Below are 21,889 nucleotides of genomic sequence, written 5' to 3' on the forward strand. Positions count from 1 at the left end.
GCAGGAGATGAGTAACATATATTTATCAGCAGGGAAATGAGTGAACCTGGGGAGCCAAGTGCCCCCTGACTGATGGCAAAATGATGGAGGAAGAAGCTGCGACTGGGTAATGAGGCCTGAGTGGCGTGATAGAAAAAGCAGTCACAGACTGGCAGACCGTTCCAAAACGTCAGAGTTGGGGAATATGGGCTGTGAGACTCCGCAGTATGTCCAAACAGAATGGATGTCTCCCACTCTGCGAGTCCCCAGACACTTTCCGTCTCACAAAAGCATTCACACGAGCACATGCTCGCACACAGACTTGCAGCCACAATCGTTGTGCCAGTGTGGCTTTCTGTCTGCCTTTCACAGACCAGGATTCAACGAAAGCAATGCACAGGCCTCGTGCACCACGGTTAAGCATTACTTTTCCACTGGCAGCACCAGACAGGCCTTGCCATGCGCCGTGTGGAAACTGCTGGAAAAGGCTGGAAAGCTTGGAAACCAAATCAAAGTTTTGTGATGGTGCGACGTCTTGAACACATCTTTAGGAGATGCACCATGCAGTGCAGGGTGTGAAGTGAGGACATTACACAAATACTCATACAAGTCTTTCACATTATCTCTCTGTTTCTGTCTTCCAATACACACACACAATTGCACACTCCACACTGATGCACAACCAGATGCTCTTGGACTAGTGCGCAGAAGCAGCCACATTCAATATCTTCCTTATACATATTGAAAAACAGAATGGAAACTGAAATAAAGTTCAATAAAACACTGGGAGCTCAGGCTGGTCTGGTTTAATCTCATTACACTGACAGCTGGAGGCTTCAATTCCCCCCCTTCCCCATTTATATCACCCTGAGAAAGAAAGACCGGCGTTCATGAGCACAGCATCAGTGGCTTGTGAATCTCCGCCCGTGAGTAGCAAGGGACACGACCAATCGCAGACAGGTCTTGCATCAAATCTGATGTGACAAAATACACAATTGCCATTGATCTGTGAAGACAGCAGCTCTCTGCCTGTATCCCCTAGACACATGTGCGCCTCCTTGTTTGCCACATTTACCTTCTGTTCCTTTCCAGTCTTCTTATCTTCACACCTTCCCCGTAGCATGGGCTTCTAACGTCCCACCTGTGTGACGCAAAGGAACGGACTGTGGTCTGTGAACACCAGGGCACCCTCCCCTCCCACGCAAAACCAACACATTTCCCTGATTGGATTCAGCTGATTTTAGCTGTCTGTCTGTGACTTCAGACTCTGCTGATGCAAAATATGTGAGGATTAGGTACTCTCGCTAAGGGACACTGGGAAACTTTTAGCCGTGCACTGTCAGTTCTGTGGATTGCACCAGAAATCTTTCAAGCTTTTTTCTGGGGGGGAAAAAAACCCCAACAACACAAATGAGAAGCTTAGGGGAGGGAAAACTTGCATTGAATGAGAGAAAACTCAGTTCTGTTCTTCTTTATGGAAACCCTTCATAAGAAAACCCCCAAATCGCATAAGTAATCACACAATAATCCCTTGACGCACAAACAAACAGAGAGAGAGAGGCTGAGACAGGATCGCTGAGGAAGAGAGAGAGAACTCGGACTACACTGCTGCTAATTACTCTGGCTTTGTTAGGGGTAAAATACACGTCCCAGCCTGCGTCAGCATCATTAGGAAACACTATTCAGGCACAGTGTACTGTATGATGGATGATATAAGTGAAAAACTGCTCTGGACCCTGCACAAGAAAAAAAATAAAAATTATATATATATATATATATATATATATATATATATATATATATATATATATATATATATATATATGCTCTCCATCACGTCACCTTGAACTGAAAAGTAGCATCAGATGAAAATACCCCGAGCCCTCAAGCCATGTGTGTATGTTTTCTCTCCCTTTCTGCCCTCCAACAACCTGAATGTTGTTGCTTTTTAATGTGCGAACACATTTGCTCACACTTGATCTAGCAGGGGTCAGGAGCTGGAACTGCAGCTCTTTTTCTAACTGAGAAAACCGAGTTGTGCATCTGCCTACCACACCTTCAGTCAGCTATAAATCATAAGCTGCTTCATGCATTATGTAAAATGCACAAGTGTTCCCACAAACCTTGTTGCAGCTCCACAGATGGTTTTTCCCCCCCCCCCTGTGTACACATATATTCCTCACACAAACCTATTGTATGTGTTTTAATTCTATATGTTGCTGAATCTTTCCCTGTTAGCAGCAATAAAAGACAGAAAAAAAAAACTATTTTACCTTGACCTTGAGAAGAAGCAGCATAACAATGTGTTCTTAAGCCCCAGCTGGCGTTGCCATATCTGCAGTATTGTAAAGTGAAAAGTGCAGGCTATTGTTGATACTCTGGCCAGGCACTGTGAGTCATTATAACATATAATGGGCAGTGACAGTCATTTGGCATTGAGCATTCTGACAAGCTAAAGATATTAAATTAAGAGAAATGTAAATTATTAAATGAATCTGAAAATATCCTGCTTTATTTGAGGAATGATTTGTTCATTTGCAGGCTTGGAGCATTCTCTTTCAAAAACCGTCTCGCTGCTTGTTTCTTACTCTGTAATAAGGCTACAGCACAAGGTTATTTTTGTTAGTTCCTCTTCATTTGTAAGCCCTGGTTCAGTGTTCGCTGCGTGTACAGCACTGTGGAAAATGCTTGAGCTGCCCCTCATTTCTTTATATTCTCCTGAGGAAGTTAAAAACATGTGCACATTTATTGAAACATACATGAAAAGACAGTGTATAAGGCAAATGCTGAGTACAATTCTAATAATCTTGAATGTTGATTTTTGGGGCCATATTTATTTTTCCACACAGTCTGGACCCTCTTAGGGGAGCTTTCCTGTCATTTCTTTAAGTAGTCTTCAGGAATAGCTCTCCAGGCTTCGTGAAATACATTCAAAGCTCTTCTTTGGATGTTGGCTGCCTTTTGTTCTGTTCTCTGGTTTAATAATGTTGAGGTTCGGGCTCTGGGGAGGCCAATCTGTGACTGATTGTGTTCCATTGTGTGTTTTTTCTTTCCAGGTATGCTTTTACTGTGTTGGCAGTTTGTTCGGGATCATTTCATGCTGAAAAATAAAGCCGCTGCCAATCAGATGCTTTCTACATGGTATTGCATGGTGGATCAAAACTTAACGGTACTTTTCTCCATTCATAGTTCCATAAATGTTCTCATGATCCTCAACACCACTGGCTAAAATTCTGACGAGGGTTCAGCAAAAAACAGATGCACCAACTGAAGGTCCAGATCCATCTATCAGGTTTGTTTCACATCTTAGCTGGATTTTTTTCTATTTCTTTTGCCACTTCTTCTTTGGTGTCCTCCACTTGTCCAGTTACCTCAGATTTTATTAAGGATGCATTGCACACAATGCTGAGATAAGCCACATTTTCAGCTGATACCTACCAGTATACCAAAAATACTGTTTTATGCCTGTCAAATTATGTTATCGTCGGCATCTTTTATAGCTTTAGCTACAGAAATTGGAGCAAAGGATGTATTTTGTGACAGGCTGCTTGGAACAAAGTGCCTAAAGATACAATTTAAAATTACCTCCTTGCTAAGTTGTCTGTTATGCTGAGAATCAACACTGGTTCATCTCTTGAGTTATAATATTCTGATATATTATATATTCTGATTCTGATTCTGATAAGGCTTTTTATGCTTGAACAACTCATGGGTCAAAGTTAAATAGTTCAACAAATAAACATGAAAAAAATAAAAATTTCTCTGAAAGTGGTTAGATGGATGAGAACTGGACTGAAAATGAGTAAAAAAGCACCCAATGTGCAAAGAAAAGCTTTGAAAGACCTCTAAAAAGCACTTTAAATACCACTTCACAAGAAAGTCTGGCCCTTGGGAAGCAAAATATGAAGAAATGACAGGTGGCTCAAAACTTTTGCACAATACTTTCAGTTTAAATTTAACGGTGGTTTTGCTTTTTCACATGGAACTACTTTCTTCTGCTCTATATGTTCTTTGACTGTTAAAATAACAAATTATTATTTCACCTTGAAAAAATTGTACGTTTTATATTTAACTACTACCCAAAAACACTCAAATATGTTTTAAAAACTTGATCATTCTTTGAGACTACTGTTAGAAATTATAAAGAAATAATTAGTGGTGGGTGTTTTTTTTTTTGTCAAGTGTCATTCCTGCAGGGGACGACCTAATCAGAGCAATCTTTGTAATCGCCTATTTCCAAGGTGCACATAGAAGAACATCGATGTTAAAGAGATTAAAGCCTTAGTAACACTTGGGTCATGGATCTGGATTATTCTTCTGAATCTGATTTGAATGAGGTGATAGCTTTTGTGTATCAGTTACTGTTGCACCTCCTCCCTATGCATGTGGCGTGTGTGGAGTGATGAGGTTGAATCAGCCTTACAATATAAAGAGATGTGATTCATTTTCTTTTTATCTCTTTTTCTCTTTTTGTAAAATCTCAAAGACTATTCAAGTTTTTTTTAAGTACATTTGCTACTTTTTTACTTGATAATTTGTAGCTATAATATTACCACCATCACCACCCACCTCGGCTTTCTAATTTAGCACACTATGAAAGATTTTTACTGGCATATTTAGCAAGCTCTCACGCTGTTATATTTTTCATAGCAACTGGATATTATTTACTGTTGTTTTCAGCATTTTTCCAATCAAGCTCACACAGTAATAGTGCTGCTGAGTCAGACTGGGAATGGGCAAAAAACAATCTATTTCCTGCTGTATTTCTGTCCCAGGCGCTCTATATCTGTCAATAATAATAATGATATACAGTCAACACCTACGAGTATGATTTATGCCGTAAACAGAATAAAAAATGAGAGTCTGAACAAAGCGTTGGTTGTGTTTGTTGCCTTAGTGTACAAGTCTGTGACACGTTAAGCCAGCATTAAAGCCATCTGTTACTCTAAACACGTATGACAGTCTTCCGTAGTCATCCATATAGCTGAAACTGAGCCAGTAGCTTTGGGCGGGAGCTCTGTCCTGGGGCACGAGGCCTGGAAGCGATACTTCAGATGAGATGTTGGCATCAGCGGGCAGCTGAACACAAGCGTGAGCATCCCCCCCCCCCCCGACGAGTGCGGCCTCTAGGTGCACACCTTCATCTGCTCCAGCCGTAATTTGCTGTGAGTTCTTAATTTAAACTCGGCACTCTTTGAGCATTCCTGACATGCCTCACATTAGTCCGACACGGTGCTCTGCTCAACAGGTGGCTATGGTTTTGTGCTCTCTGCTTCACTGAACGCGTGCTGCGCTGACACGCTGCTGACAGAGGGGTTGTCAGACTCACTCATTCAGACAGCTCTGCACTGAGACAGCAGCCTAAAGCGCTTTTCAAGGGGGTTGCCCCCTTTGCGACATCATCAGAGACCGCCAGCTGATTCTGATTGATGGTGTATCACCTGCTTGAGCACCACATGGACACAATATTCTTATTCGTCGCTCTATCTTATAGGGAATCTCACACACGGGCATCATGTTGCCGTTTTCTATCAAGCTGAACTGTTTGCTGAGAGGTGAAAGACTAGCACTTATTGTGAAATGGAATACGCTGCACATTTTGACATTTAAATACTCCCAAGTCTCAGCAATAAAGACCTTTTTCTTGGTATGAAGTGGGCGATTTGATTACACTAAAAGGTTTTTCCTTTTAGTTCCCCTTAGTGCCTTTGGGCTCGAAGAATAAATTACTATTACTACTAAAAAAGAAACGCTTTATTTATTTATTTATTTTGTATCAGACGAAAACTAAATCCAAGGAAATGGGTGATTGTAAATCCATACAGGAAGCTTTACAGAGTACTGTGTGTATTTTAATCTCACAGCATGATTAGGATGCTGTTTTTCCCAACTTCTCTTTAATGCAAAGGCTGTTTGAACTCCTTTTTTTAGTGGCAGCTGATTTCAAGCCATGTGATGAAGGTGTTTGTGTCCGCCATGCCCTTGAAGTCTGTGATTTTTCAAGAAGCGACTGGAGCACGAAGAACTAAAAATCACATCAGTATAAAAACCTCGTTTTATGGGGAAGAATATAGGAAGAGATGAGGCGCTGCACACTGTTGGCGGTGGGCAGTTCATTTCACTGCCAGGATGTGAAGGTTTGAGATTCAGATATGGCTTTGAGGAGGTGGGGGGTGAAATAATAGATTTATGATACTGTGCTTAATGCCGCTGTAAGCAAGAAGAAGGCTATCAGAAAGCATCTTGACACTACTGGGAACCAGCGAGACGGGCCACACAATGGAAAGACAAAACAGAGAGCAGAAATAGAGATGGAATCAATACTCTCCATTTACTCTGAGGTGAAAGGAAGCACTGAGAGGATAGGGGATCAAAAAGAGAGACATGCAGCAATCAAAGACTGTTATTTTAATGGACAAAAGACTGATTCAAGCAGTATAATTAGATAAGAAAAGGAAAAAAATAGCCATTATGAGGCTTATCATCATCATAGTGGGCATGTTGAAAGAGGCAAAAGAAAGTATTGCATAATCAACTGTGTCAGAAAGTTCCAAAAAGGCGATTTAATGAGCATGAGCGTGAAAAGGAATAGGGACTAAGGGGCTGTTACAGACTAAATGTAAGCAGCTGCACCAAACACGGAGATAATCGTGGATAACAGGTGGACTTGTTGTGCAACTTGGATTTTTGATGCCGATGCTCACTTTGTTTCCTCTTACTGGGATCTCTGCCCATCCGCACTTGTTAAAAAGCACACACACACACACACACACACACACAAAAACAACAAATGACTGGTGTATCACAACTCTGAGAAGATTCAGTGTGAAATCAATTAAAATGCAAAGACGCCAAGGTTTCCAGTCGATTCTTGAAGCTTAGCTGACGCCACTAAACGTGGTTACAGGAGGCCCGAGTGTCTGTGGGAGAGTCTGCAGGCAAACAAAGCGACGAGCAGAGAACAAACACAAAGAGGGACCTTGAATGAGGGGACCTATACATTCCCTTTGAGCAGACATCTGTTCGGTGTCATTGCTGAGGAAGGTTTTACCTGGGGTATCCGCCTGAGCCAACTACAGCGCAGTGAGCACGGTTCCAGTCCGTGTACTGCCTCCAGATACTAATTAGTGCTGAGAGCAGCGAGAAAGCACGATGTATTCACAGAAGAGCGCAATCTGTAGCCTAAACAGATGCTTCCACTACCCAGACGAGATAAGAGGTCTATTACTTAACGCTATTAAAAAGCTTTTGGTGGGGAAGTTCCTGAATGCTCTCTGTATGAGACTTGGATCTCCTGTGTTAGAAATGCAAATGTATGATCAACAGCAAAATACTGCTGTTGTGGTAATTAACTGGAGCTGTACCTCATTATGAGCTAAATTATTATGGCAGCCGGCCAGTCACGCAGGGAAAAGAGCAGCTACAGCTTACAAATCAGCACTAGATCCCTCGGTTGGAGGGAGGAGGGGGGAAGGGGGGGTGTAAAGAATGCATATGTGGTAGGTGAGGAAGTGAGCAAGGCTTTGGTTTGAAATTGTCGCAGAGGTTGCTGTGATCAAACTTCAATCTGAAGCCCTCAGTTCTTCAGCTGAGATGCATTAATATTCCCTTTTTCACCTTATGAACATACAAGTCATGATGCATATCCAGCGGGATCTGCTACGTACTGACAAATTATACAGTCGAGCCCATCAAGTGCCTTAGGCTTTGCCTTTTTTGGGTAAATGAAATCTATTCTACAAATGCACAAAACAAGTAACCATAGCAACTGAATTGCGGGAAGAGCTGTTACTCGTTCAGTGTCAGTCATTCATTTCATGTCGGAACTTCCCAGAGCGCATTGGGCATGGGACCTGATGGCTGATACGTTCATATTAACGTCCTCTGACAAAAGGCATGACAAGACGGTTGAACAAAAGACATCGGGGAAATGCAGAGGAGGCAGACTGACACTCTTTGGGGGGGAAGCTGATTGCCACTAAGACTGCCATTTTGTAGGATAGAAGTAGAAAAGCTGCAGACTGGGATTCTTCAAACAGTTATGCAAAATCCCTTTTGTGTATCCCCCCATCCGCTAGACTGGCGACTGTTGGGAGTGCTTTTTTTTTATCAATAGTGAGGGTTTCTATTACAGTTCCCTGAACCCTGTCCAAAACAATTTCACCAGAAGCTCTCAGGCTCATTGATCTCTTGAAACCTCCTCCAGATGAGGCGCTGACCGACTCCTTAATGTCTTCCACCGGGTCAGTCAACACGCAACAAATCAAAGACCAATTATTCTTCCACTCTTCTGGAAAAAGAATCCTTATCTGGTACATTTGGTCTTATTGTGTTTGTACAAAGCTAAAAACATTGAATTCGCATACATTAAAACTTAGAACCATCTAACCTGTCACCGATTCATGTTTGCTAAATTTGCGATGCCTTCAGAACATTTAAATCTAAGCAGATTTTAGGCTCTAACTGTTGGTCACTTCCTTGCCATATGATGGGGCTTGGAGCAGGGGCCTCAAATATACAGCGAGCAAGAGCCGGTCCAATCCGCCTCACTGGATGGCTATATTAAGTGTGAAAATTACAGGGGGGAGGGGGTCTAATTTGTTGCTGTATTTTGCTGCAAGGCACATTGTGTTGCAAGTCCCAAAGAAAGGATCAGATCATGAGAGTGATTGTCCATAATGTCATTTAATCTTAGCAAGAGGTCAGATTTACAGCCTTCCTATTTCTCCTGGCCTTCTACTGAGACATATTGTGAAAATATACTTAGTTATCTCAGACTGTGAATGGATGGCTCCTTAAATGAGAGCTTGTTTAAAATGTGCTTTGAGGAAAATTTCCAGACATCTGCATGTAAATAAGAGCATTCAGAGCAGTGAAAGCAGATGTGCATGAAGCTGCCTTCCATAGGCCACACTCAATGCAAGTTAGCCTTGAGCGAAAGAGCACAGCGCTGCTGGATCAACATAGATGTTTATAAATACAGTGAAGCGATGAGGCATCTGCTTGAAGCATCCATTATGTGGACATAAGCAAAGAGGCAGAATTTACAGTCGCTGCAGTATGTGAAAATAATAAAAATAGCTCCAGCACAGTGGAAATACCTCTGACCTCCCATTGATGTGAAAAGAGGTAAAACAATGCCTGTTGGAAACCATATGGGCTACAGGTCAGACACTAACCTGTGCACAGCCCACACATAAATACCTCCACACACATTTCACCACCATCCGTGACACACAACATTCAACTAGCAGCCTCCATTCCTCCGTGCACCCTCCTTCCTGACCAGTGTGTAGCACAAACACCCACTGATCGCACACATCACTTTACAAATGTGCTAAGGAACATACACGCACACATGAACACGCACACACAGTTGGAGCCAGCTCCGTGTGCCCTCAAAACTGAGCTTGTTGGAATCGAATTATCTCTCTTTCTCTGCCCTCTCATGGTTTGCCGCCCACAGAAGGAGAAGGGCAGGCAGAGTCAGTCCCAATGCACTAAAGATTGGACTGCCTCAGAGCGTGTCCTGGGGACTAAAATACAAATCAGTCCTTCCTCCAGTCAGCTGGAGTTGGCCTTTCTCCCAGGGGCCTGCCGGGAAGGCCGTCTGTGGCATTGAAAAGAAAAAAACTGGAAAGACAACGAGTAAAAGAAAAAAAATGCTAGACCCCCACATTTCCATCGGGACCCACCACACAGCCATAAATGTGTCATCAGTGTGACAATCCTCTTGTTTAATGTGGTAGAGGCATGTTTGTGCTTCATGAGTGCATGGGAAAAGTTTAGGAGGATAATAAGGCAGTTCTAAGCAGTCCAACATGTAAACTAACGCCTTGACTTGGAGGAACATCAGGGGACTTCAGGTCATACTGAGAAAAGAAGGGAAGGGGGAGCAAACTAAACACCAGCATAAGCACAAAAGCCCTCGTCTTTCTCTCCATGACAGTCACTCTTTCACAGACAAGAATAAAAAAGAAAAAGAGTCACAACCAAGACAAACTCTATGTTACCAGGCAGTAAATTATTTGCTGTTATAAGTAAAAAAAAGGCGACAACACTGGACAAAACATCCTTATGCTGCACTCTCAGTGTCTCCTTAAGAGGATAAATGGAGCGTTTGTTGAGTGAGGACAAAGTAATCGTATCATAATCATGCAGTTCCACGACTCACTTAATGAAATGCCTTTAATCAAATATGTTTGATTAACATCCGTTGCTTAATTTGATTTAAGTGCTAGTGCAGTTTAGGTGTGCTGTGTCCTCTCGTTATGAGGCAGTGAATTTTTTACTGTCATGTCTGATCACAGAGCAGCAGTGTGTGCCAGCTAGATGCTGCCTGAAGCCATCTGTGTGACATTTCTGTGACACAAGTCCAGGTAACACTGCATCTTATTTTTTAGCCCACCAATTCACCACAAAAAGAGGGTCAAAGGTCAGGGAGACCTACATTTGAATTTAGAGACTGTCTTGATAAGGAGTTCATCAGCAGGGCACTTTTTTTTTTTTTTTGCTCCAACGCCCACCTAGCCCCAAACCGCCCTCTGAGAACAAACTGATGCAGTCCCGGAGTGCGCACGCCGGCGATATCTCTGTCTTGCACGCACGAACGCACACACCAGACCTTTGATGCCATTAAAACCACCGAGCTTCATGTTACTTATCAACTAGTATGCTGACGCTCTTAACATTGTTAAGGTGCTCCTGCGTTTCGAGTGGGCGGCCTGGTTTGCGCTTCATACCCATCTGACAGAGCCTATCCAAAGACGCATAACGCATCTGTACCGAAAACCCACGCGTCCCGCCTCTCGATAGAAAGCGCTTCATATCAGTTAACCCTTCAGGCGCACTGCGTTATTACGCACTCATTAAAATGCCCCCACCCCTCCCCCGTTTACGCATATGCCTTGTGGGCTGTCATGGGCTATTATTGGGATGTTTGGAATGCATCTCTTTCTCGCCTACCGTTTGTTCCCGACACAATTTCCGATGGATGTGTTTGTGGTCCCGTGGAAGGAGGATGGCCAGGACATCCGAGACTTTTTCAGTCCCGGTCTGTCGCTCGTATCCACGGCGTCGGAGCGCTCCATGTGCCGGTGGTGATGCCGGTCTGTGTCGGAGTACCCCCGGTGTTTGATTTTGATCGGGGTCCGGGGTTGCCTCCAAAGATGCTGCGGAGGTTTCAGAGTCGCCTGTCCTTCCCGGGGAACCGGGAGCGACAGGGACAGGCTCTTCTTCGAACATGGTGGTGGTTCCATCATAGTGCAACAAAAAAAAAGAAAAAAAAAAAGAAAAAAAAATCTTTTTAACTTCTTGATTAAATAATATGGCTGTATTCGCTTATTTCAAGCACAAAACAAAACATGTCATGTCCCTCTCTGCCATTTGATCTCTGAGAGAACAAACCAAAGTGACCAAGTCCAGCGCAGCACCGGTCTCTATGCTGCTTTCTGAATAACATCAAAAAACTGCCACAGTGGTAACCTGACAAGTCATCCAAAAATCAATAATCTCATTGTTCTCGGTGGAGATCAGTTTTAGTTTATCCCCAAATCTCCAGTCTGCCGTGATCCTCACCAGTTCGGGGTTTTGGTGATGAGACACCGGTCCTCCTGCTTCTCCTGAAGTTTGACGCCTCATCGCCCATGGCGCACAACCAGATGACTGTATTTATTTTAGAGAATTTATTGCTTTTTATTAGCCACTTATTGCAGAGACACACAGATCGCCGGCGCTGGCTCTCCCCGCTTTCTTTCTCTGTCTCTCGCACTCTCTCTCTCTCTCTTTCTGTGTGTGGTATTATTGCTGTCCGTATGTTTTTTCAGCAGAGCTCAAATTTCCAAGCAATTTCCATTAAAGTACTCAGTCTATCGTGGTTCGTGTAGAGCTACAGCATCTCTGTGCGCACACCAAGCGCAGAAGTCTTCAGCAATTCCTCGGTGGAGATATTTTTCTTCTTCTTCTTCTTCTTCTTCTTCTTCTTCTTCTTTTTAACTAAAAGGCTTAACAGGACTCAGAAGCTTATCTTTAATAGATCAGGATGCTGAAGAAAGGTTGGACATATCCAAAAGGCATAAGCGATCCTTTGCTGTCCAGATTTTCTCTGCTTCAGTTTTTCTTTCTTTCTTTTTTGTTTCTTTTTTCAGTCAGAATGCATCGTAAAAGGAGAGAATTCATAGTTGCGGAGGTTCAGTCATCCTGTGCAGTGTGGGCCATTATCTCCCCATCCTCATATTTGCTGGAGTTCGACGGCAAACACTGGCTTCACCACAGCACTCTCTCTCTTCTCTTTCTCTTTCTCTCCCCCCCTCCCTCTGTTCTGGTCCATCCAGTCTCTATATGGTGGATGGGTGGTTGCTCTCCTCAGTGAGCACTGTCAGCACTGGGGGGGATTTAAACCATTTATTTGCACATCCATTATGCTTTGCCCCCTGTCTGCTCACTTGGCATTTCCGTGAGAGAAAACAAAAGCAACAAATTGGCCAAATCATGTCAGCTGAGAAAGAGTCTTATAGCATCTGATATGCCATCTAAAACACCACTCTTTATCATTTTTACCTATCTGAGGCTGATAGTTGTTGCTTTGAGTTACCATCTCAAGCTTGAGGAGTACGTGTTCATGTCCAGACATCACTGAGAGCTTGGAGCCATCCCCATAGAGCTCTTGCGTACAGTCTGTTGGGTTATTTTTAGAGAAGAAACAAAAGTAAAGACTATCTTGTTGCTCTGGAAAATGGAGAAGGCGCTCACGTTAAAGGGTAAAAGGTTTTATTCCCATCAGAGCTGCCACTGATAATGGTAATGTATAACACTATCCATAAAAGCAAGAGACAAGCGCTATTCGGGACAATCTGCTGACCTCCATCAATCGAAGATCAATATTTATACCAGTGTATGTAAGCAGTGCATTTAAATGCAAAATCTGATTCCACATTTGATAAGTTGGTTATTATAGAGCTGCAGGTGCTATTGATTTGAGTAGAAATAAAATGAACATGCTTTAAAGGATTACACGGCTCATCTTCTTCCTTACAGTAATTCATGCAAATTCAATTTCAGGGCAGCCACTGTTTAGTGTTTATGTAACATACTATAAAAAATTGCCCTGTACACTGTAAAACAGTATTCAGTCATTGGAAATGTCTCTTTTTGTTCAGTTTAAAATAAATAATTTGTTGCACTAAAAACTCTTTTTGTAGTTTGCAGAAAATAGACAGGAAGAGAACCTGCTGTCGCATATTTAGCGAGGCTCCTCGTGACCTTTCACCTTTCTATATACTGTATCTGACTTCTAAAGTATATGAGCCTGTACTTAGCTGACATCTTCTGACAGGAGCTTTTTATCTGTTCCTGAGGTGCAGCTGCTAACTAGAGGTGACGTTTGCAATCATAGCCCCGAAGCTATGGATCGAGCTGCCTGAGGAAATCAGGTCAGCAGAGTCAGTGACCTCTTTTAAATCTCTTTTAATGATATACAGTTATCGGACAGGCTTTCCTGATTTAAAATGAATTATTGATCAGATGTTCCTTTTTCCAACCTCAATGCTTTATTAATTGTATATTGTCTTTGCTTTGCTAACTATTATTTTGTTTGTGTATCAAGTAATTTTAGATAGCTGCTCTCTTATATATTTTATACCATTGTTTAATGTTTATTTTCATTGTAAGGACAATGCTAACCTGGATTCACATTGGTGAAATTAGCAATTTATGCCATTTCATATTTATGTCTTTTTTCTGTCTATTGGAGAGGCTGCAACAGGAAAATTGCCATATTTAAGTCTGATATGTAAGTGTTGTTTGCAGATAGTTTTAAAAACAGAGAGATTTGCCAACACAATCAGCTAAGCAGGTTTCTCCTCTGTATGTGTCCAAATCTTCTCGGACTTGCTTTTCTAACACATCTAATCACTGTTTGACTTAAAGGTGACGTGTTCTGCTCATTTTCAGCTCCATATTTTTCTTCTTGCATTCTGCCAGAGTATCTCTGTGTGACTCATAGTTCAAAATAGTCCTATTTTGTCTTTTAATGGGCCTTGGAGAAGCCTGTCATTTCTTCCACAGTTTAAAACAAACTGTTTTAGCTCCCTTACCCGTCCCTTTAATCCATCTTTTTTCTCATTGGCTGTCTCTGCAGACAGAAGGTTTGAGCTGCAGGTGGGTGGGGCTTCTTTTTGCTCACAACCAGATCTATGTGCCTGAGGTGGGCCTGTTAGGGATGCCCGCTCTTTGATATACAGAGCCAAGAGCAGAAACTGCAAAATTACCTGAAACTGAGCACTTAGAACAGTTTGACGTCTGAGCTTTTGGCTCACAGGCGGTTATTTGAACACGCGCCGATCTCATTATTTGAAACTTTGGCCATGATTGATATGGGCTTTCACCAGTGCAACAGCACTATATATCTTACAGAAATCAGGAAAGAGCACTTTCAGGTAACTCTTTCATGCATATTTAAAGTCGAGGGGAATACAAACAAGAATGTAACTACCAAATAAGGACAGACGTGATGTTTACTGCAAATCATGTGATTCGTCATGTAGTTGATTAGGCCGACTGGTTAGTTGACTTTTACGCTTGTTGAAGTGATTGTGAATAAATCTTACATTTACACGGGGCGATGTCGTCTCTAGTATTATTGCCTGGTATTATTCAATGTTACTTTGACATACGCTATTGAACTGTAATCAAATACCCCTTGATTACAGGTATCAGGCATCTGAGCTGAACTGTAATCAAGTCCCTGCAGTGGCCTGCGCAGTGTTTAGCTCGGTGGCAGTAAAGTGCATCTTTGGCGTCTGCACATGTGTCAGACGCTTGTCCTCTCTGTATTGGAGATGCGTGTTTCTTTTTAAATCACTTTTCCCTTTTTTAGATATAAAATTCAAGCTAAGCTTCCAGCTTGTGATGCTGCTCTTTCACAGGAACCACTTGTTATAAAAATCAGACAGTTCTGTTCCCCTTAGATATTTCCTATTAGTGATGCAGACCACCAGGAAGCATTCGTGCAGGCTGGATTTTGCGCTTCAGCTGACCCTGAAGGGCCTCCAGATTCCCCAAATAGAGCTGTGGGATGCTGCTGGGATCTGGGCTGCTCTGCTTGTTGCCACGACCCTGACACAGATAAGAAGCTATTAAAAAAATAGATGAATGTTTGGAAGCATTTGCAAGCTTCTAAAAAGGTGCAGCTGCTCCTTTTTGTCTGCCAATGAAGTCTGAATGCTCCCAGGAGTCTCTGAAGGGTTATGGAGAGTCTTGGTGGAGGTCTTCTGCTATTCTGCCCACACCTGTTGTCCTCCCTGTGAGCATGAGAGGAGACGATCAATACTGGGGATGTGATAGTCGCTAAGAATCACCTAAACATCCAGTTTCCCCTCTGAAACGTTCTCCCATTCTCCCCAAAAAGCGATCCAACCTCTTTAATATGCTGAAAAAGGCATCAGGAGCAGATTTCCAATAAACACAGCTTTTTCATCATTTTCTATCTCCTGCTCTCTCACCTTCTCACAGTTAATCTAAACTGTTGTAAAGTCACCACACATAAATCTTGTGGTTTTTGTAGAACAAGTGCACGGCCATAAAAAGAACCACCAAACCAGCAATTTTGCTTTCGGTAACGAGCATCTCAGCCTCACAGGGCAGCCAGCAGAGGAATAGACTTCTAGTCTAGTTTCTGTCTATACTGTAATTACCGGCTTTAGAAATAGACTGACACTCTAAGGAGTTGTTTTCCTCTTATACACGTGCCTCTTCACTCTCCCTTTCTGCCTCGACCTAAATATAATCATTATTTTTTTACTTATGTTTCAGCGCATGTAGGAAAAAAACATGTAGCATTTTCTTGTGGCATAATATCACTTTGAGCTATGATATTAAACTTCAATATATTGCAGGTAAACAGACAGAACAGGGATACAGTCCATAGTATGAGAAATGAATCACAGATAACATTCGATGGCACTGATTAAACACTGATCAAAGCTGTTTCAGAAGCTCTGACTGAAGTGACTGAAAGGGTGCTGATGTGAGAAATATCGAGAAATATTGATATCTAAGAATTTGTCACATGCTCAAATGGTTAGTTAGATATTTATGCAGTCTCACCAGCCGTTAAACCTGAATCTCACCACCAACTTTTTATATTCTTTATTAAAAGAGACATTTCTCCCCCAAATCAAATGTATGTACTTCAGTTCTGGCCTGTAATGTTATTTAATTATTTATTTTTGGTGTGTCTTACTCAGTTTTTCTTCAAAGTAAAGCAACCAAATGACACTTACCTCGCGACGCTCAAAGTGAGCGCAGCAATAATGTCTTTCCAGAAATCATGACCCAGTTACTCAAAATTCTGCAAACCTTGTCGTAAGCACTTGGTTTTGGAACTATTTTTTTCTCCTCTCGAAAGAAGTTGAAGGGTGGACAATTAATACTGACATGCAGTCACAAGCAGCCTCTTGTCTTGGGTAGACGGACGATTTCTAATGTGGGGTTAAATCTTTGGCGAGTGTAGTCCAATAAAGAGAAAAGGGTTCCTGCATGACACACTCACAATAAGGTTTGTGGATTTCTTTTGGAGTAACTGGGTCATGATTTCTGAGATGAGACACTGCTGCTGAGTTTTTCGAATACACGGTACAGTGCAAAAATGTTGTGCCACCCCTGATTTCTTTATATTTTGCTAGGAAATGGGAAAGAGGTACAGCTGTTGTAGAGCTATCTTGCAATTTCTTTAAGTAGTCTTCAGGAATAGTTCTCCAGGCTTCTGAAGGACATTCAAAGTCAATGTCAACTTTATTTATATAGCACAGTTAAATGAGTGGCTGTTGAACAAAGTGCTGTACATCTAAAATAATCTATTTAAAGCTCTTGTTTTAATGTTGACTGCCTTTAGTTCTGTTCTCTGTCAAAAGGATCCCACACTGCTTCAGTGATGTTAAGATTTAGCGAAGGCCAATCAATGACTAAACATGTTCCATTGTGTGTTTTTCTCTCCAGGTATGCTTTTACTGCATTGGCAGTGTGTTTGGGATCATTGTCCTGCTGAAAAATGAAGCCACTGATGCTTTTAAGATGATATTGTGTGGTGCATCAAAATCTGATGGTAGATAACAATAATTTAAATATTGCCATCAATTTTGATTAAACAAAACCCCCAGAACCACTGGCTGAAATGTAGCACTAAGCCGTGACAGAGTCTTCACCATGTTTTTCTCATGACCTCCCGGTGACAGTTGTAGTTGGATAAACTAAAGGACTCAGGTCCTGAGTCATTTGCTGGATTTTTCTACTTCTTAAGGACATGGCTTTCATTTGTTTTTCATCTGTTGTTTTTTTTAGGTTTGATCCTTTTTTTTTGTCTTCTATTTGTCCAGTTACCTCATTTTTCAAAACCACACAAAGGATAGCATGCAGAGGTATGCCATACATATATATACACCCCTCCATCCATTTTCTTCCACTTATCCAGGGCCGGGTCACGGGGGCAGCAGCCCAAGCAGAGAAGCCCAGACCTCCCTCTCCCCAGCCACCTCCTCCAGCTTGTCCGGGGGAACATCAAGGCGTTTCCAGGCCAGCCGAGAGATGTAATCTCTCCAGCGTGTCCTGGGTCTGCCCTGGGGCCTCCTCCCGGTGGGACATGCCCAGAAAACCTCACCCAGGAGGCGCCCAGGGGGCATCCTTGTCAGATGCCCAAACCACCTCAACTGGCTCCTTTCAATGTGGAGGAGCAGCGGCTTTACTCTGAGTCCCTCCCAAATGGCCGAACTTCTCACCCAATCTCTAAGGGAGAGGCCAGCCACCCTTCGGAGGAAGCTCATTTCCGCCGCTTGTATCCGCAATCTCGTTCTTTCAGTCACTACCCACAGCTCTTGACCATAGGTGAGGGTAGGGGGGTAGATCGACCGGTAAATTGAGAGCTTCGCTTCTACACTCAGCTCTCTCTTACAAGAAAACTACAAGAAAGCCTGGGTCCTTGGAAGCAAAATATATAGAAATGAGGGGTGGGTTATGCACAGTGCTGCATAATGTTTGGCCCTCTGAGAACCATTTACAATAGATCAGTTATATTCAAGAGGAGGGTGACACCTCTACTGCTGATATCTCCAAAACTGGGCAACACACAACAAAATAAGCACCAAGAGTAAAATAAAACAAAAAAACGTAGGAAAAGTAAAATGTAGAGCCTACTACAGAGTAATATGATTAGATTTATCTTTATACAGCATGTAATGGTGCATTAAATAGTTAACACCCATGGTAAGTATGTAGCCTTTGTTCAAGAACTAATCCTCGAATATCATAATCCCTGGATATTTCCTGACTGACTCTGGATCACAAATTAAGTACCACTGAAGCTGTTTGCTTTAACTTCATCGTGGGAAGAACAAATGTGTAAAGCTTTCACACACTGACTCTGGTGCATGATGATAAAAATCCTTTCCAAAGTAATTTTTCCAAATTTGGAAAAAATGTAGTTGTTAAATCTGGAGCTGCAGATCCTCGTGAAGGAACGTTCAGAAGCACGGCAGTAGTTCAGGCTGAAAGGGAAAAAAATGGAAAAGCATTAATCACATTGTCTCTGACTTTAAAAGCCAGGGCAGGCCTAAATTTAGAAGTGTTTTCTCAGTTGAGTAAAAAAAAAAAAAAAATGAAAGAGTACTATTACACTGAATCCGCCTGCACTTTTAAAACAGGCAAAATCTGAAAATGTCACGTTGTTGATGGTCTGCCTTATGCAAATGTTGATATTGATATGTACTGTATGTCTGTATGTGCAGGTCAAACACATGCGACCTGTGAGATTCGGCAGCACGCCTGTTGAATACGATAATAAGCCTTTCTTGTGGGTTTATGGACAAAAGAAATGTCAGCAGTGTAAAAATGAATCATTCAGCCAATTTTGCTCCAGAGTCCACAAACTAGCACTCACATTTCTACATTATTCACAACCTGCAGAGCTTCAAATTGAAAATCCTTTGACCTTATATCTAATGTACATATAGCATCTTTGTATTTTACACACCCCTTTATTAGAGGTCTGATCTTATTCTTTCTGTCTTCCCTGCTAAAACTACAAGACATGTATTTCAAAACTGATTACTGATAAAAGACTGATTGCTTTCTCTAAGGGCAGCTGCACTAAAGTACACTCGGTGCTGTTTCCTTGAAAGAAAACAATCGGCTGTAGTCTATGTCCTTAAAGATGAATAGATAGGGGGTAGAAAAGGAAGAAAAAAGAAGGATGATCTGGTTGTAACTGGATCCAGAGATATTATGTGAAAAAACATGTGCCGGAAAATGGTAATTAAAATGTTGTTTGTCAGGAAGGGTTCAGAAAAGAGCAACATCAGACTGTTTATCAGAATCACAGATTAGAGTATTGTTTATCTGGGAAACACCTTTCAAAATAAAATTAGAATTTTTACAGTCGAGTTGAAATACCCATTTCGGAATTCCTCCCTAAAAAACAAGTTTCAGCACAATTTAACGTGTGATTCATTCGCTTCATCAGAATGCAAATGAGCACGCAGAGGACTCCAGGAGTCCTGATTTAAATTCCTGCATGCTGACAAAAGAAACTCTCTTTAATTTAATCTTGAAGGCCTTGGCCAAATACGAAGGAAAAACACAGTTCTTTTTACTTTTAATACATTCGTAGGACTTTAGCTGCATGACTGTCATCCATCCAGCGCTCTGAGAAGAAAATAAATACATACATTCTGAAAAAGGCAGGCACTCCATGGAAATATGGCCAAGTTAATATTTTTCATTGGGTTGCTGGCATATTTTCATTGCATCCCTTGAGAATGACATTTCAGACGCCAGTAATATTTGAATACAAAATAAAGTAAAAAGAAACTAAAGAGCCTAAAAATGGAACTACTGTGTCAGATCATTAAGTTCTCAAAATTTAAAAAAGTCATGAGAGGGGGATAAATTGGATCACACGATGACCACAGACCACAGTGCAGCCTGGAGCTCTCCATTGTGGCGTGGAGAAAAGAATTCTCCTCTTGCTTGCGTCAGCTGCACACTTCATTTAGCGCCCATCTGATTTATTATGACCAACCTCGCCAAATGGCTGTCCATGTTATATATATATTCAGATTGTGAGGAATAATTGAAATGCCATGCACTCTTATTTAGTCAGTGCGTCGGCTGGTTGTGCAGTCTGTGGGAATGTAGAGCGCGTAATGCATTTCTTCTGTTTTGATTTTAATGTTGGTGCATGTGCACAGGATGTAGGCATGTGCTTAAAATGAACTTGAGGGCAGTTTAACGGTTTTGGGACAATTAGAGGAGGCAATGAATCCTGTGCGTCCAGGAGAAAGACCATCTTCGGTCTGTATGACCTCTGGTCCACATGGAGTCTACACATCGAGCATATGGGAATGCTGGGAAATTGATTGACTTTCTGCCAGTGGAGGGCCATGAAATATTAATTCACACCTCTTTTCTGACAGTGAGCAATACTCTGACTGCAAATATGCGTGTGCCTGCATGTGTGTGTCTGGGTTTGTGTTTACACATATGTAGGCTGATGGAAAGCAAGCGGAACGTGCTGGAATGCAGCTGTGTGTAAGAAAGAGATCAGCAGATGGGATGAAAGGTAGCTCAGACCTGGTCTACCTGCAGTGATATGTAAGTGTTTCAGAACACTGTCGGGCCATTTACACCAAGTGTTGAAATGATTCCTGAAATAACTTGAGGTTGTCTTTTTCTGTGGAGGTGCAGCGGCGGAGGCAGATTGTCCTCTTGTCCGTGCTGCATTCATTTGTGTAAAGGCTCGCACGCTCATGCTGATTCAAAGCTAACGTTGGAGTAGAGCTGCAACAATCCTCCGCACTTTAAACAACATAAAAAAAGCACAGTCATTCATAAGTGAGAGATGTGCACAAAAGCAGCAGCAGAAGCATAAGACAAAACTTCTCACTTCATTTTCACTTAGCAAGTGGGGGGTTTTTTTTCACTCCAAATCAATGAGATCTGACTGAAATGTCCATCCAGCTGAATGCAAAGAAGGGAAAGATTTAATGCTGTGTGAGGGAGGAGAGGCAGTGTCTCACTTTAGGGACAAGCTGGGGACTACTGAGACCTCGAATGACGTGATAACTAGATTTTAGAGCTACTAAGAGCTCCTGCTAATGACATTCAGGCTCTTTAGTGGTGACTGGAGCGTCAGAAAGACCATGCTTCATACTGGTGTGGAAATCTTGTGAGAGCAGGTTTACTCGTGAACAGATGTCCTACACAGAAAAGCTTATTGCAGCTAACTAACCTGTGGAGAGTATAGCCTGCAGCAATAAAGCCACATCCCATGCTGAAAGTCCTTCATGTGTATCCCACATTAGTCTGCGTACATGTTACAAGGATGCCATCTTCGTATGAGTATTTGAACTAATAGGCAAGTCAAGTCATCTTTATTTATATAGCACATTTAAAAGACATCAAGTGTCGGCCAAAGTGCTGAACAGAGGGACAATATAATAAAAATAATTAAAATAGGATGGACAACAATGAAAATGTTCCTCTTTTTCTAAAGTGAATGGAGGGGATGATGGGATGCAATTACAGCATCTTTAAATTTGGGGTGATTAAAAGATTTTAATTGGACTGTGAAGGGTAGCATTTGCTGTTTACTTTAACATTGCCACACATGCAAGTTGCAAGTTACCCAACCGAGGTGCATGTCAACTTAAATGTCTGACACAGTTGGTCTGGATTTTATCCCGTTGCTTGTGTGAATGGTGAAGCTAATATTCTGGCAAAACCGCCGGAGATATTATACAGATGGATAGAGATATGGCACTCATACACTCAAAAGTCTGTGGGGGAATTCTGCAGGAGCAAAAAATAATGGCAGGAGCGTAACTTCTAGGGGAGGGGCCTTCTGAAAACTAACTTTTGGGGC

At 42.0% G+C, this 21,889-nt stretch overlaps 1 protein-coding gene across 1 annotated transcript in view; it reads right to left on the reverse strand.

Annotated features, from left to right (window-relative positions):
• pde4a (phosphodiesterase 4A, cAMP-specific) overlaps positions 1–12,394 on the reverse strand; it is a 49,055-nt gene extending 36,661 nt beyond the window's left edge. Inside the window, 1 exon segment of the mRNA XM_040047369.1 lies at positions 10,945–12,394. Coding sequence (XP_039903303.1) covers positions 10,945–11,240 — 296 coding nt within the window. The 5' untranslated portion in view covers positions 11,241–12,394.
• Between the last annotated feature and the right edge of the window lie 9,495 nt (positions 12,395–21,889).

Source organism: Simochromis diagramma, unplaced genomic scaffold, assembly GCF_900408965.1.
Source record: "Simochromis diagramma unplaced genomic scaffold, fSimDia1.1 OVJJ01000321.1, whole genome shotgun sequence".
Classification (NCBI taxonomy): Eukaryota; Metazoa; Chordata; class Actinopteri; order Cichliformes; family Cichlidae; genus Simochromis; species Simochromis diagramma.